This window comes from Microplitis demolitor, chromosome 7, assembly GCF_026212275.2.
Source record: "Microplitis demolitor isolate Queensland-Clemson2020A chromosome 7, iyMicDemo2.1a, whole genome shotgun sequence".
Lineage (NCBI taxonomy): Eukaryota > Metazoa > Arthropoda > Insecta > Hymenoptera > Braconidae > Microplitis > Microplitis demolitor.
In genome coordinates, this window is record NC_068551.1 from 17,829,751 (window position 1) to 17,848,902 (window position 19,152).

Here is a 19,152-nt window from a genome sequence, read left to right on the forward strand (position 1 = left end):
TTAATTGAATAAAGTATCAAATGTCCAAAAATAGAACAGTGGCCATAAATGGTACTTCTACTTTATATGGATGTTATGATATTTCTTTACATAGAAAAATTAGATTTCTGGACGCAAAAAATTTTTACTTGCCCTAAGAAATTTTTTGCATTACGAATTAAAAACGAAAATTTTCTTGGGGTGACTATTATATATATGTGAGTGAAATAAAATTGATTAAAGTTCTGGTATTTGTTTCCATTGTCTATTTTCGATTGTTCGTCAAATGAGTTGATTACTATAGTTGTCATAATTATAAAATTAAAATGAGTTTATGGTTTCTGGTAAAATGGAAAAGGGTGTAGGGAATGAAGGATAGGGAATTAAGGGGGTTGTTGAGTAAATGACGATGTAAAATTATTATAAGTGATGATGAAACTCTCGGGCGATGAAGAGGAGAAAGCGATAGACAGAAATCACGCGTGTGGTTTTGCGGCTAACATTTCTGACCGCCGAACACTAAAGTTCGAATTGAACTGTCACCATCAGCTGATGTGGAGCGTGACCACGCGCAGGTTAACGCGCGAAATGTTCGTTCATAATAACTGCGGTTGCTAGTCAGGAAATTCTCTAAACGCCTGTTTGGATTTTGTGATGGCATTTTCACACCTCATCGGTTAATCTGCAGGATTCAAAGCTGATATTATCTAGATGTTTTTTTTTAATTTTTATTATTAATTATATTCAAGTATTGATTTGATTTAGGCTGTCGAGCAAACTGTAAACGGGAAATTGAGTCGTCAAAAAATTATTGTGTTACACTATAATTATTATTGTGAGCCTGCTGCATCGTAATTGTTTGATGGCTCAACTTATGATACTAAAGTTAGCCGAGGTCTAATAATTTTTGGATTTTTTTAGAAACGATAAATTATAAAAAAAAAATATTTCAGAAAATTGCACTTATAGTTTTTTTAATTTTCTACATGTGCGTATTTTTAGTTTTTTTTTTTTTTAATTAAATTGTTGAAAAAAAAAATCCGAAAATTGCTAATTTCAGGATCATCTCAATTTATGATCCTGAAGTTAGAGAATTAAAAAGTTTTTGATTTTTTTTCCACAAATAAATAACAAAAAAAAACTAAAATGCACATGTAGACAATTAAAAAAACTATTGGTACAATTTTTCGAAATATTTTTTTTCTTCATAATTTATCATAATCAAAAAAAAAATTTTTTAGACATCGGTTAACTTTAGTATCATTCTCAATTTCCTGTTTCAAGTTCAGTTGACACCATAATCAAAATTTGTACATTTTTTAAGTCAATTTTTCTCCGCATAGAGGACAGTAGTATTAATCCCTCTTACGTACTTGGCCAGTCGTATTTTATTAGGCATAGGGTAGTACTTAAGGGCCGACAGAAAGTCATTTATCCTCTAACAATAAATACAGTAAAAATATTAATCCCAATTTAATAAATGACCTCAGAAAAAAAGTAAATAAATATAAAAAATAATATCAGGTATAGAATTGCGGAAGCTTATTGTTACATTTGATATGGCCGGGTAATATACAATAGCTTGTTACTTCTATACGGTGATAACTCCTCAGTAATCCGGCATCAGAGTAGTGGGAAGCTCAAAATCTTTCTCTCATCCCGGATGTCATTACACTCAGGGCTATTTACTAAAGAAAAATAAGAACACAAAGAAGAAATATAGTAGTAGTAATACGGCCGAAGTAAAAGTAGAAGAAGAAGAAGAAGAAGAAATAGTAGTAGAAGCAGTAGTAGTTGTAGTAGACCCTTTTTCTCCCTTTGGAAAGTCGTCGTGTCTTAAGCCTTCAAGTAAGACATCTCAACCTTTAGCCCTTTCGCTTGTACGACACCCTACAAGATATTTACGAGTGGTAAAGACCCGCACACACCAATCGTACCAATGTCTTGTATAAACGCCAACGCATTTTAGTTTCTACTTGTCTCTTATTCTCTTTTTCTTCTATATAGTTGAGTGAAAAATGGCCCCAGTGACAATTAACTGAAATCACTGGAACTAAAAACGTTTATCACTGTCTTCTGATCGTTTCTATACACTGGTATTTACTCTAATCTATATATATATATATTTTAACCAATAGTTTCCGGAAGTGATTATAAATAAATTTGTTTTTTTTTTTTTTAAATTTACATTAATAATTTTTTTTTTTTTTTTTAATTAAAAAAAGTTATATTACATGAGTAGTGAGTAAAATCTGTTGATTTATAATTCTCAAAGTGTCATTTATGGTGGCAGGAAAAAATCGGACATTTCTGTTCGTGTTTATCTAATTTTTAATTAATTTATTTTTTTTACCCGTTCCTTTTAATTCGTCTCTTGACTACTAATATAAGAGAGCTCTTTGACACGATCGTGCTAACACAATTAACCAATTAGGCCATTTTTAATCTCGTTGGTAGTGTAGTGTTTCGCTTCAACAATTTTACCACCACGTCGACGTCGTCACCGTGAACTGGTCACGAGCCAGCGGAAAAATAAATTTACTCAAACGTTGTACGGGATTAAATCGTTGATTAGAGTTTATTTTTTTTTTCTTACTCTTTATATACATATATATTTATATATGTCTAGGTTCCTCCTTCTAAATCGATAAATTATCCCTAGAGTTTTCGTCAGTGTCTTTGTGTTTCTTTAATTTTAAATGCCCCACACGTTTATTTTTACTCAAATTTATTTATTTTTATGTTTTTATATTCCATTTTAATTAATGATTAGTTTTTTTAATTTAAATATATATGACACTGGTAAATTATTATCAATTAATTAAAAGTGAAATTTATTTTGTCACTATTTTTATTTATTTATTTTCGTACTTTTTTTTGACTCTTAACTTTTATTTGTCAATTTTATATTTTTATTTTTAAATCGTATATATATACATATATATATTATTTTTTTATTTTCTCACATTTGACAATTATTCGGTAATTTATCAACGAAATCCGCACACAATGGACCAGAGTTAAACTGTATAGAATTACGAATAAGAAAGATGCACACACGTGACTTGTTAGAGTCTCTTTATTCGCGCTAAGAATTTCTCGCTTACAAACAGGGTGTTTAAAAAAATTCATATTCTCTATACAAATACTCACTTACTCCAATAAAAAATTTTAACCGTTTTATTAAGAATAAAAGGAAAAAATTTTGATGATAAATAAAAACAAAACAGTTTGGATAAAAAATAAAAATAATGAATATTATAAATTTAAAAATAATTGGAGATTAAAAGTGAATAGATCACCCGGTAGGTAAGAAAAGATTCAGCCAGAGAACAAGTTCACGTTCGAATCGTGTATATAAGAAGTTTAAAAAGCCGAATATAAGCGAGATAGAGGGTGAAATGTAAAAACAAAAGTATCTCATTGTGTGTTAATATGGTGCGTTGCTTTTCTGCTGGTCCGTCCACCTCGATCGCCTCTCTTTGGCACTCACTCCACACTACAAAAGACATAACATATAAAACGCTTTAGCTTTTTTTTTTTTTATTTATTATTATTATTTTTAAAATAATAATTTTTATTATTTATAAATTTAAATTTTTATTTATTTTTCATTGGGAATAAAAATATAAATTTAACGTATAAACGGCTGAGTATTAACTATAAAGTATGAGGTAAATCGTTTTCCCTACGGTATATATATAGGAAGAGATAGGCTGCAGATATCCTAAATTACGAGAAAATTCTAGCGTCAATTTTCAGCAGCTTAGGGCGTAAAGTGAGAGAGCAAGTTGTTGTAGAGAGTAGAGCAAGAAAATGTAACTTCTTGTAGGGGTCGAGCACACTTGGGCCACATATTGGATCATATCGTATCTTCTCACAGCCCATGAATAATGCATTTCGAAATTCTCCACCTCTTACCCTCTCTCGTTACTTTTATTCTCCTTCTCATTTTACTATTTCAAATTTTTACGTTCCACGATTCACTTGCTCACTTTTTTTATCTTTTTCTCAAGCACTAAAACAAAATTTTAACATGAAACTTTTATTTGTTTGATGCTTTGATACTTTGTAGCTTTATCGCCGTTTAAAATATTTTATCGGGCTATTAAATGATTATTAATTACCTTGAGTTTAATTACGCCCATCAATTATGCGGTTAAAGATAAAAAATTAAAATTATGGGCAAAACAAGATTCACATCGATAAATTTTATTTAAAGATCGATTGTAAAAATTCTTGTTAAAATATTTGTTGAATTGCGTATATTAACCTTCAAGTGAAATTGCCAAATAAATCTTGGATTACCTACACCCTTGTCTCGGGTATTTTCTTCGTCTTATTCTTTTTTTTTTCTTGTCTTACAACTGTCGTAAAAAATAGCCGTGTGTCAAGGGGATGATATGAGGTATAAGGGATAAGGTGTATTATATATTTTTTTTTTAGGTATATATGTATATAAATATAAGTGTGAGCAAGATAAAGGGGTCATTTGTGAATAAAAAAGCTTGAAGATGGTGAGTAGCCGGATTGAAAGCGGTTTCTCAAATTAATTACAGGGAAAAGAGATCCGTGCTCTAGACTCGGGAGTCTGTAGTGGAGGTGGTAGGAGTGGTCGGGATAGCAGAAGTGCGGGGGTGAAAAAGACCGAGGGATGAGACCACCCCTGCACTAAAGTATTCAACGGAAGGCTCGTTAGTTGAGTAAGAAGGACAGTAGCAAAGAGCCAGAAGTAGAGAAGCGAAAAAAATCTCGACGTAAAAATTCCGTTGCGTACTAGTTGTATAGCTGTAGGGGATGAACAAGATTTAAGTAGTCTGGTTGGGTGCTTAGCTCCTCGTTCGACCCCAAAAAGACGTCCACACGTTTATCGATATATGTTTTGCTATAACATTTAGTCTTCTCCAATTGAATTTATATACATTTTAATTTTATTTTATCTTTGAATTCAATGCGTTTCTCTTTCATTCCATTCGTTGGTATCAAATCAAAGAGTATTTTTGTATTTATACTTTTATATTTTTTAAATTAGCTCAATACTTTTTTTTTATTTCATTATTTTATATTTCATATATCCAACAATTTAAATTCGCTAATCGTACTCCAATTTTGTTCATTATATAAATGGTTCTCTCATTAAAGAACGGTTGAAATAGCTCTTAATTTAATATATATGTCTAACGTCTATCAAAATGTATATCTTCTTATGAACTGAAAAAATTCATGTGATAAAAAATAAAATTCTTATATATATTTATGAGAATTATCAAATTATGAATGTCACTTGACTTTCACAATGAATATGAATTTCTATGATCCTGTAAGCAGACCATTAATAAGTTTCGGATTTTTTTTTTTAATATTTAATTAAAAAAAAAAATAATAATAATATGCACATGTAGAAAATTACAAAAGCTATAGGTGTAATTTTTTAAATATTTTTTTTTTTCATAATTTATCGTTTTTAGAAAAATTCAAAAATTATTAGACGTCGGTTAACTTCAGTATCATAAATTTTCTTATTAATAAATTAAGTTATTAAATTATTTTTTTAAAGTGAATGTAGCTGACAGTCGTCAATTTTTAAAAATTTTTGAATAACTAAATAAAATGTAAGTGAAATAAAAATTAAAAAATGTGTTTTTAGATTAATGAAAAATCAGTACGCGCTTTTTTTAAATTTCATTCTTTTAATTAATTAATTTATTTATTTAAAATTTATAAACTGTCTCATGTCTGCTACATTGATACTCATTTTTTTAACAAGACCTTAAAAAAAAAATTTTTTTACATTTTAATTTTCTTTCCATGTAAAAAAAAAAAAAAAAAAAAAAAAAAAAAAAATATTGAAAGCCGTCGGTTATCAAATAAAATAGTAGGAAAAATAATAAGATTGATCGGTAACGCGATTTCTAAATATTTTTTATTTATTTATTTTTTATATTTTTTATTTTATATTTTTTTTAAGGGTAAACTTGTTCACCCAGCTTATCGTGAATCCCACATAACGAAAGCGGGTTTGTCCTCTGGTAATACCGATGTAATCCCCACGTATAAACGTAGTAAGTCTCGATGACTGGTTGGATATCACTGGTAAGCTTCCAACCACTGCATCCGCGCCCTACTCGTTCGATTTGTTTTCGTACAATTGTGCGGGCACTTCTGCCTATCTCTATACATATACATATACATATACATAGATATTTCTATCTTTCATTATCTCTCTTCTCTCGCAACATATAATTATGTATATAAATGCAGTATTTCAGTATTCCAGTATCTCTAATACAAGTCACCCAAGTGTTTGTCGTAAAATATTGCTTTAATTACATCGAATTTACGTGTTGTATTGAACACGTCTTATATGTGTCGACTTTTCTCACGCTCTTTAGACAATGAGGACATTCATTGGACGGCAAGAACCGTCGCATTCTATCGTGCAGTTAAAGTCTTAATCGTTTGCCACGGAATGTTCGATAGAGGGAAGTTTACTTTCAAAAATAAAACAGAAGAATTGAAATTTTTTATCGTCATCATTATTGTTATTATAATTATTATTGTTCCTTAACTTCATTGTACTTCAAACATACAACACTTACTTTAAAAACCAGCAACAACAAGGAACATAACAACAATCTTCACATTATTCGCGCGCATTCCGATCACGAAGTCGCGTTCAGAAAAAAAACAATAAGAATTAAAGTAGAAAAGAAAAAAAAAAGTATTATGCATGCATGGTGTAGAGGAGAGAATCGAGGGAAGCCCCGATGATCGGAAGGGCTATCGCCCGGACAGGACGCGAAACCGCACTCGGCGTTCAAGGGTAATGTAAGGATATATACTCATCGGGACTATGTTGGTTAAGTTTGTTGGTGATCTATAGGTTATATATTTACAATGAAGGCAAAGGTACAACAGAGACCTAACCCGATGATGGCTATATAATCCGTTATATACCCATCACATATTACATAGTCTGTATGAAATATCAACCACCATGAAACTCGAACGGCCTGAGAATACTTTGGCACTTGATCGCCCTAATTTTGCCAATGCGTTCGACAATTCTTTGAGATAAAAAATATTTATTTTGTTTTATAACTTAACGATTATTACACTGTAAAAAATTCGGAGTGAATAAGGATTTTTTATTTAAATCCGCATTCGGTCTGGAGTTTTAATACTTAAATAAATTAATATTTAATAGAAACAGCTGGTAATTAGAAACATAATTGCTTCAATAAATAATTCACTCAGATATTAATAATTAAGCTTAAAACATTATGTTTTTAATTTATAAAAAGTTTTAGTAACTCACTAAAATATAATTTCATATATATAATGTATAGTGAAAATATTAAATTATTGAATAGCTATAGTGAGATAGTTTTTATGGGAATATTTTATACTTCGGTACAATATGAAATGTTTCGTGGTATGTCATCCGACAGTTTGTGACTCAGTGTAATTATATTTGTCAAAGTTTTATTATCAGCTGCTTATAATTTTTAATAATAATTTCGCGGGAATATATGGAAAGGGAGCTCGTAATTATTTCCATATTCAATATCAATGTCAAAAAATTAGACCTTAGCTCACTATGTATTAGTAATTTTTTTAATAATTAATATTTTCCTAAACTCTCCTTGGAGTGAAATTCACTCCGAAAGAATTAATTAAATAAAAAAACATCCACTTCGCCTTCACTCCGAAAATTTTTTACAGTATTACAATAATTATTATTGTTATAAATACTACTAAGTTTATTTAAATGAAAAAATTCTAACCGCGATATTCAATATCGTAAATTATTATTTCAATAATTTATGGTAATCTAGATTAATTATTTGTTTTATATATATATATGTATAACGTATATTTAAGTTATTGATTGATAATTTAGGTTCTTGATGTTTGTAAATCTACAATGATAATTTAACTTGAATATGACAACTAATATTGACTGGGGATATGGTCAACTATTTGTTTTTGAAATGTATCACCGCAAACTTGAATTATTTGCTCGCGGGGGTAATATAAGCTAAAACTATTATCATTTGCTCTTTTCCATATTGTTTACAGTACTGTGTTGTTGTAAATGCTGAATATGTTAAATATGTCATGACATATGAGTGCATTGTGTTTAAATATATATATATAGATATATATTTATTTATGGTTGTATGCTTGTGGGTGAGTGAGTGAGTTTGTGTATGTATGTATGTATGTATGGATGTATGGATGCAAGTGTGATGGTCTCGTAACACTTCCACAAACTGGTATTTAGTATCTGAGTAGGTACAGAGGATTGAATAGCAAGATCTCTCACGGCAAGTACTGAACCGTCTAACTGGATGCAACCCAAGCCACTCATATGAGCTCAAATGCCTGAATTTCCGTAATAGCTATAGTGTCAAGTATGTGTACTTTCATTGTTGCCAGGTTTATTTCATCACATCTTTATATTATGAATATATATGTAATTATCATTTTTTTTTTTTTTTTTTTTTTTTTTTTAATAAAAAAAATTTTTTCTTGTGACCGTAATGGAACACATAGTCGCGATTCCGTCACTGATTTTTGATAAAAGTTTAGTGTTTTTTTTTTTTTTTTACAAATTTTTTTCATTTCCATAAAATTCATTATAGAAAAAAAATTAATTTTTTATGGAAATTTAAAGAAAATTATGTTCAGATTTATTTGAATTTCAAAAAGAAAATTATTTAGAATCATATGGGTGTTTTAATTATTTTTAAAAAATCATTATTAAGTTGATTATAAAATTTGACCATTCAAAAAAAAAAAAATTTGAATTCGACAGAAAGAGGGTACAGCACTTGACTTTGAATAATATTTTTTTTGACTTTAAATTCAAAAATTCTTTTATAGATAATGATTAAGTACATTTTCAATCTCATTGTATGTATTTTTAAATCCTGTAATTTAACCGTAAAAAATTTTTTATTGTTGCGGTTACCATAAAAAATTTCATAGAAACAGTAACAATAGAAATTTTATTACAATGTTATTTTACTCGAAATTTTTTATTCGAGGATAACAATCGAATTAATTAAATAATCAATATCTATAGTCATCAAACTTATCCCTCTACATTCAATAAAAATTGAAGGAAAATAATTTTTTAAAAATTTGAATTGAATAAAATATTGGAATAAAAATTAACGTAAAAATAATTAATGTATAAAAATATATAATATAAAGAATATATTATTGGTTTTTATACATGTGATTGTGATGTATGAATTGGTAATGATAAAAATAATAAAAAATAATCTGACGGATGGTCTTATCGAAGGGGTGTGTCCAGGAAAAAATCAGTGAGCGTGCGCTGGAAGGCTTAAACTTAAAGACATATAGAATAGAGCAGAAAAGAGTCGACGAGTCTCGCGGCTCAATGAATTATTCAAAGTCTCGATATATATACGGTCGTCGGTTTACCAAGTAGCGAATCTTCGGCTGCCACCGTCCGACGGATTCTCGTCCTCTCTCAATCGTCGAGAGTCGCATTTTTTATCATTCTTTTTAAACTCTTTTTTATTTTTTCAACATACTCCTTAAATATATTTTTTTATTTTATTCCTCTCTTCTACTCTTGTTTATTTTATTTTATTTCATTTATCTCCGTTCAATCCCGCTCGTATAAGCTTTTCTGTACTGGCCTCAACTTTTTTTTTCTCTTTTCTTTGTTTCTCGTATCTTCCTTTACTTTATTTATTTTTTATCCTCGAAGCAGTACACACACGACGAGACGAATCTTCTCTCCTTCCGCGAAGAAACTGCCGAGATTAAGATCGCAAGGATCTGCAGCGGACTGTCAGCTGCCAGTCCTCGTGTCTCTTGCTCGCACGCGGCTACCGCGGTTTCGCGTGCCTTCTATGGCCAATTCCACAATGTATTTTCATGATTCAAACTCTTTCGTATACGTATTATACCAAACTTATATTTTATTTTATATAATACATACACAAAAAAAAAAAAATTTCTTGGCGTAAAAAATTTTTTTTATTAATTCATAATGAAAAATTTATTTTGCGCCAAGAAATTTTTTTTTTCTGTGTAAATACATATATACATCTCATATATACAAATAAACTAATTTCGAGCCTTATAAAATAGATAAATAGGATAGAGGTACCATTTGTGGCCACTGTTCCATTTTTGGACATTTAATCCTTTATTTTAATTAATGAAAAAGTGTAAAATAAAATTTCCATTTTAATAGTGGGATAAAAGTATCTCTGAAGAAATTTTAAAAATTAATTATGGTATTGCGTATTTTACAAAATATTTTATTTAAATTTTTCAAGTATCCAAAACTGTCCCTAAAGTGGCAAAAAACGATACTTCTACCCTACTCCAAAAAACTATTGAATTAATTATGACTAATTGCTAATTATCAATCAATTATTGATTTGAAAGTTTCCACTTAAATTTATCGCTTTCGTTCTACTTAACACGTTGTAGAATTAATTAATGTAAATTTCGAGTCTAAGATCTATCGACTTTCAATTAAAACACTTTTCATTAATTCGTATATATATAAATATACATAAATATTTATTGAACATAAATATTCTTACATCTGATACATGTTTAAAAATAATTTAAAAAATTTTTCGATACTTAAACGACTAATTTATGGTCATACTACCCACATAACATTAACTAAAAGTACATCTTAAACATTAAGAATGAGAAGGATAAAAAATATATATGTCTTGTCTGAATTCAGACACCCGTTGCGTTTAAACTCACCTTAGCAAACGGTACACTGTGTGCTGTGTCCATGAGCCAGTGAGATGCCTAATGTAAAGCAGCCTAAAGCAAGATCTCTCGGATCTTTTGAGACTCTTTTCGCCGCCTAATTGTATCGGGTGTCTTAATCAGCGTGTAAGCTACCGAGTCAAAGGCAACGCGCTTTTTTGCCTTAAACTCTACGGTCTTTCTATCATTTTATACTACTACCTCTACTATATATATTTACACTAACAACTTTATCTATATAATATATATACTATATATCTTTTAAAATTTTTTTTTCTCTTCATTTCGGCCGATGCTCTGCATTTCAAAGACGCAATTTAAGAAGAGTATGTTAAGCCGCCGGTAGCATATTATATATTATGTATATAAAGATATATATATATACATTGTAGACCGTGGATAATATATATGTATATAAATATATAATGATAATAATACGGATGATAGCTTCCAGTGGAATTTTATTTTTTGCTTGTGCTCAGGACTTTAAAAGTTAAAATATGATGTTAATAAATATCGATTTGTTGCAAAGTGAAAAGGGGGATTGAGATATATCCTATCATCGTACACTATATATAGTTTAGAGTAACAGTCAGCTTCAAAGGACACGCGGTGAGGGAGAATTGGCACGTGTCAGATGTTGCAAAAAAAATAAAAGCAATAAACTCATGCATTGTCGATTGATGCAAAGTGGATAATAAAGCCTACAAAAGAAAATTACTCTATATTATTAAATATTTTTATATATATATTTTACTAATACTAAGCATATGAATATGATATTTAAAAATGTGTATTTTATTGACGGGTATCGAGGATGTTTCTAAAAAAAAAAAAGAAAAATCTTCGTCGATACCCGTGTAATAAAGATGATAATGATAATGACGATGACTGATGATGTAATCTTGTGGGTGATTCTAGTGGGGCCAGTATTCGGGGGTCGATGCGGCGCAGAGGCGCTTGGTTTGGGTCTAGGACTGTCACTGGGCCCAGCCTACAGGTTCGCTCTGCCCCCGGGACTCGCTGCCAAGACCACCCGTTGTCTTTTACAAGACCAAGGTAGGTCATCAGCCATCTTCATTATCATTATAACACCCATATACATTTATATATATTTAATACTTCATATTTATTTTTTTATTAATATCAAGCATAAATTATTCGCTTATTAATTAACAGTAAACATAAGCTTATTTGAATATTATCGAGCAGATTGACGGTAGCATTTAATCGGAAGCAGAATAATAGTTAAATGTATTGCGTAAAAAAATTAAAATGAATAAATTTAACGATCTCACGTGAATGCGTTTAAATATTCGTACAACAATTTCCGGAGTAATAATCTTGTTACTATGTTGACGGCTAATTGAACCAGTAGTTAACGGGATTTGTTTTTGATGCCGTTTAATTGCGGCTTATATTTAACAATAGTCCGTATAAAACTTTTCTATTTATTTATTTACTTTATTTTTTTTAATAACAATTTTAAAAAAAATTAATTAAATTTTTTTATTGATATTTAATAAGCTGTAAGTTTTTATTTTTTAATTTTTATTTTAAGAGGTCAGAGGATTTGATTTCGGCAATAGCGTAAACGTTAAAATTGATAGGCAATCCGTTCACTCAGTCGTATCACCACGATACATATATATGTATATATGTATATATATGTATATGTATAACACGTACGGGCATATCGTTCTCCAACTCTTCGTACTCAACAGTAACAAAAATACGTGTTGGCAATATCCTGTAATACTTTACTCTCTTTCCGTTAAAAACACGCGCATATCACTATTCATTTCCGAATACCGTTTTATATTTCATTTTGTGGACTTTTGTTTTCATTTGTATCTCTATAACAAACAAACACACCCACATAAATATAACATTCATACAGCGAATATTGATGCTCACTTGGGTTTTATTTAAAAATTTTTTTCATCTCTATTGATTTCAATTTAAACTCTTTAAATTGATTTCATTTTATTGTATCTTATTTTTATTTTAAATAAATTATTCAGTGGGTTTTAGTTTGGTTAATCTCCGAAAACTGAGGATTTATTTAATCAGCAATAAATGTATGATATTAAAAAAAAAAAAAAATTAAATACTTATTAAATTAATTTCTTAATGATAAATAATATTTTATTATTTTTTTATTCAGTAAATTATGTTTTGTTGCGAATGTTATTATGAGTAAGAGTGAAAACACTGGACCGTAAAACTTAGCTACGAAAAAGTAACAAAATTTTGATTACAAGCCGCTAAGAAGAAATTTAAAGCTTTAAAGAGACTCTTAATTTCCTCTTTTATATTTTTTTATTATTGTTTTTTTCATATACTTTATTCTCTTTTCTCACATTCATTACCTTAAAATGGCCGTCTTGAGATTACTACTAGGAAAGACACTAACTTGAGACCAAAACTGGTCAGTGCAAGGGCATTAAAGAGTACCCATATTATTCGCCATTAAAAATTCTCTACCAGGGGGGTCTCACATACACATTATTAAATAAAATTACCGTATATTATGAGTATACGAGTAACTTTACTCCTCATCATTTTACCAACAAAGAAAAATATCACCATACACTCTAATTTTTTATTTTATTTTTTTTATTTATCTGTTGTACTTTATTTTTATAAGTACTTTTTACCTTTTAATTCAAAGTTAAGGACCTCGCTAAGTCGTCTTTCAACGTGACTCATAATATCTCTGCGTATATTTTTCCTTGGGAATATTTAATTACTTTTTCCACCGGCGATAAATGTTAATTGCAGATGAAGTGGTAATAAGAGAGTGATCCACATCGCAAAGCGCGGTTGAGTGTTTAGGAAAAGAGGGAGTATCATATTTTCGGTTACATTCTTTATTCTTTCTCTCAACCCAACCTCACCAACCAGCGCGATAATTTTTTTTTCGCGAATTTAACTCTTAACCAAGTCACTTTTTTTTACAACCCAAGAAAAAAAAGTTGAGTCAAAAAAATATTTTGGAAAACAAATGTTTTTGGAAAAGTAAAATGTCTACTGGATGACTAGATTTAAAAAATGTTTCGTAGATGCTAGTATGTCAGCCAAAAATTTTCGCCAACCCCCATTTTCTGGAGCCCCTTAAGCACTCAAATTACATAAAATTTTTTCGTTTCATCGCGCGAAAAATTTTCTGATCTTCAGGTTCATGAGAATTTGTCTTGGTCAGAAAATTTCAACTTTATTCGAGAAAATTGAGGTTTAAAAAAAATTTTCTTGAAGAAAAAAAAAAACTTCAGTCGAGAACTTTTTTTTCTGCGCAGTAAATTGCTAACTACTGATATATATGTATGTATTTATTATTTAAAAATATGAATGTCATTTTTTTAATACTGAAATTTTTTTTTTTATTAAAAAAAAAGAATTAGTGATATTGCGTTAAAATATAAATTTAAAGAAGCAACATATTTATTTAAAAAGCCGTTAAAACCGCGATAAGACGAGTATTTTTTCCAAGAATATTATCTATGAAAAGTCCAAACAATGTCTCGGGAGTAGGATTGACGCAATGAAACATACTAAAGATCAACGGAGGAAATTGCAAAACGCCAAGGGACACCAGCGGCAGAAAGAACGGAATTTAATTAAGTAAAATTACTGTCGCTAAAGGCGACAAGGACCCAGTGCCACTGCCGTTCTTTCTGCTAACGGGAATAAGGCAGCCGTACGTCCGCTGCCGGGGTGTCGGCCAAAAGGTAACGATGCAAGAAGCTACACCCACACACACACCGAGCTAAGAAAAGAAGGGCAAAAGATACGGGGTAGGGTAATGATCTCATCCCTTGATAAAACAAAGTAATAGAAAGTAAACGAATTCGCTTCTCCCTCGTCAGTCTCTCACCCTCACTACTTACTCCTTATGTCCTTTCTCTCACCCTCACTCTCATAATATTTTACGTTTCTCTTACATTATTTTATACCTCAAGTATTTGTCGTAAACTAGTCAGTCTCTATACACAAAAATCTTCACACAACAATCTTAAATATGTAACAACTTGTATGATGAAAAAAAAAAGCTAGTGTAAGCAATCATCTATAACGATCCCGTTATAGTCTTTTATGAAAAGTAATACGACAGTTGATATGATGTTGAGTATGAGATTTTGTTGAGTATTATATGCTAAAGTTAAGTTAAATTGCAATAAACCCATGACAAAATGACGATGACGGGACATGTACGTATATATACATATATATATATATATGTATGTAGACGTTGACACGTATGTGAAACTCGACCAATTTGTCGACACCTCGTAACCTTAACAGTTGTTGTATATGTATATATATATATATATATTGGTTGTAACCCAAGCCAAGTAAAGCGTATGTGGAATATGTGGTGTGGGCGTAACACGTCGCTCTGGGTCGTTGCAATCCAACTAAAGCCCTTGCTGATAAGCTCGACGATAACGGTGAGCTTGAAACCCTCTTCGGAGCCCATCTATGTACGGCCCGATTGCATGCCACGAAATTTTCCACTTTCTTTAAAATCCAACCGGACGAGATGGGATAGGATGGGTCGGGATGTGTTATGTGATGTTGTAGAAAAAGAGAGAGGGGGAGAGTAGTGTCGCGCGCGAAAATACTGATACTCGTACACCCCAGCTAGTACTAATACTACTTTTAGCTGGTTTATGTATACGAGAGAACGACGCTGCCGAGAGATAGAGATAGCGTTGACGAATTGTCCGGGTGGTGCCGGCTGTTTAGAGATTTTCACGACGATAGAGAGAGTTTAAACCGCAAACGTTTGCGTATACCAACAAACTCTCTTTCTCTCTCCGGCAACCATTTCCGGAGATTTTCACTGATTTAGTTTACAAACGCGTGCGTGGTACATATGTACTACACGCGTCTTTTATGTTCTTGGATTAGGTGATGCCGTTTATTAACACTATCTGGGTGTTTTGTTGTTTGGGTTACATTTAATAGCTTTTTTTTTTTTTAGTTTTACAAATTTGTCAAATAAATTTTTTTTCCACTAGGGTGAGCTATCGAGTTCCCGGCCTCTTTAGAATCCTATTTTTTTATATTTATATCCTATAGAAATCTTATTATATATATTTTTTTAAGATTTTAAAATACTTGGATTTTATTTTTACAAAAATACCTGAAGATCGAAACGTTTTTCACACAATAAAAGTTAATAAAATTATGAATTCGACTGCTTAAGGGGTAGTACCGGAAGTTGGGGGTCATCTAAGATTTTTGACTGAAATACCAGCATACGCGAAACATTCCAGAAATCTAGTCATCCAGTAGAATTTTACTTTCCGAATGTTTTTTTTTTATTCCGTGAAAAACGTTCCGATCTTCAGGTACATCAATTTTCGGCGCATTCAGCCGCGTTCCACTTTCCCTCAAATTGAATCAAAAAAATTTCAATTAATTTTACTAATAAATTAAAAATATCACTTTTAATCTATTAAAATATTTATAACTCAAGGCATAATATTTAAATTCAGTCATACATCTTAAAACAGTTACAAAAGTAATAATCTTGAAACCTGTAACATACACAATATTTGTTGGGCTCCCCAGCCGAGGTCTAACCGTGAGATATTATGTAGCCGTGTAAACCCGATGACAAACGTTCACGAGTACGCAAGTATCGTAAACGAGTGAGACAAACTACCAGCTATATGTAAGTCCAAACTCCCACGAACAAGTGTGTTGGTAAGTGTAGTTGCCGTGAATTCGCACAGCACACACAAAACATCAGATTGAGAGTGGAGAGTATGTGGAATACTGGTATTTGTCGTGGTCGTGGTCGTGGTCATACATGTACATACAAACAAGGTATGAGGGAACGAAAAGAGAATGATAGAGAATAACATACGTAGTGTGTGTACCGTAGCAATATGGAAGATCATATGTCATGCAAGGGTCTCCGCAAAAGCACCCGCTCCACCCCTTACCGACTCACGTATAACACACGCTTCGCATAAACATTTTCTGTCGTACCTCGCACCCACATATATATCCTTCATCTTACTCGCTTCTCGTGAGATTCAATTCGTGCTGTACCGTGGCTATGTAACCAAACGAATAAGCCAAATAAAATAAATAGTAACACAAGGGGGGCTGCAAGGGCAAGGGGTTTCACGCTACTCGCGGTAATATAACATACCAATATTTTTATACACATATTTTGTTTATTTGCTATATAGGTATACCTACATGCTGAAAAAAAAATGATAACTATTACCGTCTTCAATAGGGATGATTATCATATTATGGGGTAATAATTATCATACTTATACATTGATGATTTGTGTTTTTTTTTTTTTTTTTTTTTTTTTTGGATAGAAAGTAAGAAAAGATTTCTTGGCACAAAAAATTTTTATTTGACTCAAGAAATTTTTTGATTTATGAATAGAAAACAGAAATTTTCTTAAAGCAAGAAAAAATTTTTTTGACTCAGCAGAAACCTTTTTTTTTCTGTGTATGCTTATATATATTTACTCATTTATCTATTCTTAGAGAAATTATTGTCGTTTGAAATGATAAAGTATTATAGTAAAACTGAACCATGCACTGCAAAAAATTTTCAGAGAGATTGACTGTTTTTTTAAACTCCAAATCAGAGTAAAATAAAATCCAGAGTACTCCGAAATCACTCCGTTAAAAAAGCTCCATATTTACTCCGTATTCAGAGTGATCTTTTTAAAAACTCTGGAACTCCAAGTGAGAGTGAATTCGAATTTTCATAAAATCCGAATCCACCCCCGACTTTTCACAGTGTGTTGGTTGCCAGCAGAAATTAGAATAAGCGCATGCAAAAATTACTATAGTCATAGTAATTTTGACATGTGTTTATTTCAGTTTCCGTCAGGTGGCCACCATGGTCCGGCTTTACTGTGACACCATAACATGTCAAACAAGAAAAATTTCTCCGTGTGTACTGCCATGTTCTTCTTTTAATTCTCTATTTAATTAGACTAGTCCCTCTTGTGCTGTGTTTTAATACAGCTGAGTATTCACATGCTATTTGAAAGAGTAAGAGAGTAAATTTTACTTAGAGTTCAGAGAAAATGTTTCGCCACGTCGTGCGGCTTATTAATCCGACGCTAAAGCGATAAAGCGGCTGCCCACACGACATACACGACACTATACTTCATACTCACCGTCTACTCATGACTTCTATGAAGAATGTTGTGATACATTTCTTCTGTAACTTTTTTTTTTTTTTTTTGTTACTTTTATTTATTTTTTTATACCAAGTCAAGATTTATTGCCATTAATTTTTTTAAAACTCGTTAGCTTTTATTGCTGTATATTTTATTACGGTATATTATTAATGACTTTATTAAATATATTTATTACATATATGATACAAGAAATTTTATTAAAAAATTTTGAATCAGTAAAATTTTTTTTTCTTTTTTTTCATATTAAAAAAAAAAAAAAAAAAAAAAAAAAAAAAAAAAAAATTAAATTAAAGATCGAAATTTATCACATCATTAATAATTTTTGTTCATATATATGAAAACACAACTGAGTAAATGGTTAAAGGAAAAATTTGATTATGACATTCCAATTTACTAATATTACCCTACAAAAAGTATCATTTATCATTACCGGGCTGTATATATTTATATATATGAGTATAAAAAGGAAGTGAACTGTCACAAGGATTGTACTGAAATACATGACACAATTAAGTGTATAGATAGATACCTATAATAGACAAATTGAATTCTGTGATCTTTTGAACACTTAACATTAAACACCGGACATTGATTTCACCCGTCAATGACAATTGGAATGAATGTTGAAAATTTAACAACGACCGTATTGCGAAAGAGGTATATTCATATATATCGTGGGTTTCCCTCAATAAAGTATCATCATCACTTTTGGATGGTTTACCAGAGATTGACAAGCATACATGGAATGTATTTTAGTTAGCTTATTCTGGCGTGTGTTTATCATACATTTTAATGACTGTCAATGACGAAAAGCTACTAACTAAATATCCGAAAATCTATTTTAATTGATACGATACACGCATCCTCGAGTGTACATTTCAGCAGAAATCTAATGGAGAATTTACGAACCCAATTTAAACGTCACAAGCAAACCCGGCAAATAAAAATAAAAATAATACCAAGAATCAAAGTGTCGATAGTAAAAGGATAAAAAATGACAGAAATAGAGATTAAAGTGATTTACGCGGTTATAAATAGCCAGTGGCTCTTATATAGACAGAGCTAGAGGACGGAGGTAGAGGAGTATGAGGAAGGGTGAAAACAAACACAAATTTCAGGGGGTTGTTGTGTAGAAAACATGATCGTAGAAAGATGCAATATCACCGTGTTATGACAAGCATCATATTTTAGGGGCAAG

General features: G+C 30.7%; 1 protein-coding gene across 4 annotated transcripts in view; it reads left to right on the plus strand.

The window, feature by feature from the left end:
- The window catches only part of LOC103574098 (E3 ubiquitin-protein ligase Rnf220), an 87,649-nt gene that overhangs the window by 9,316 nt on the left and 59,181 nt on the right, over positions 1 to 19,152 (plus strand). The window contains exon 4 of one of the 4 annotated variants that reach the window (XM_014439923.2): positions 11,686 to 11,823. The exons of the other annotated variants lie outside the window; for them this stretch is intronic. Within the exon in view, the coding sequence (XP_014295409.1) occupies positions 11,686 to 11,823 (138 nt within the window). The remainder of the gene's footprint in view (positions 1 to 11,685; positions 11,824 to 19,152) is intronic. 4 annotated transcript variants of the gene reach the window in all.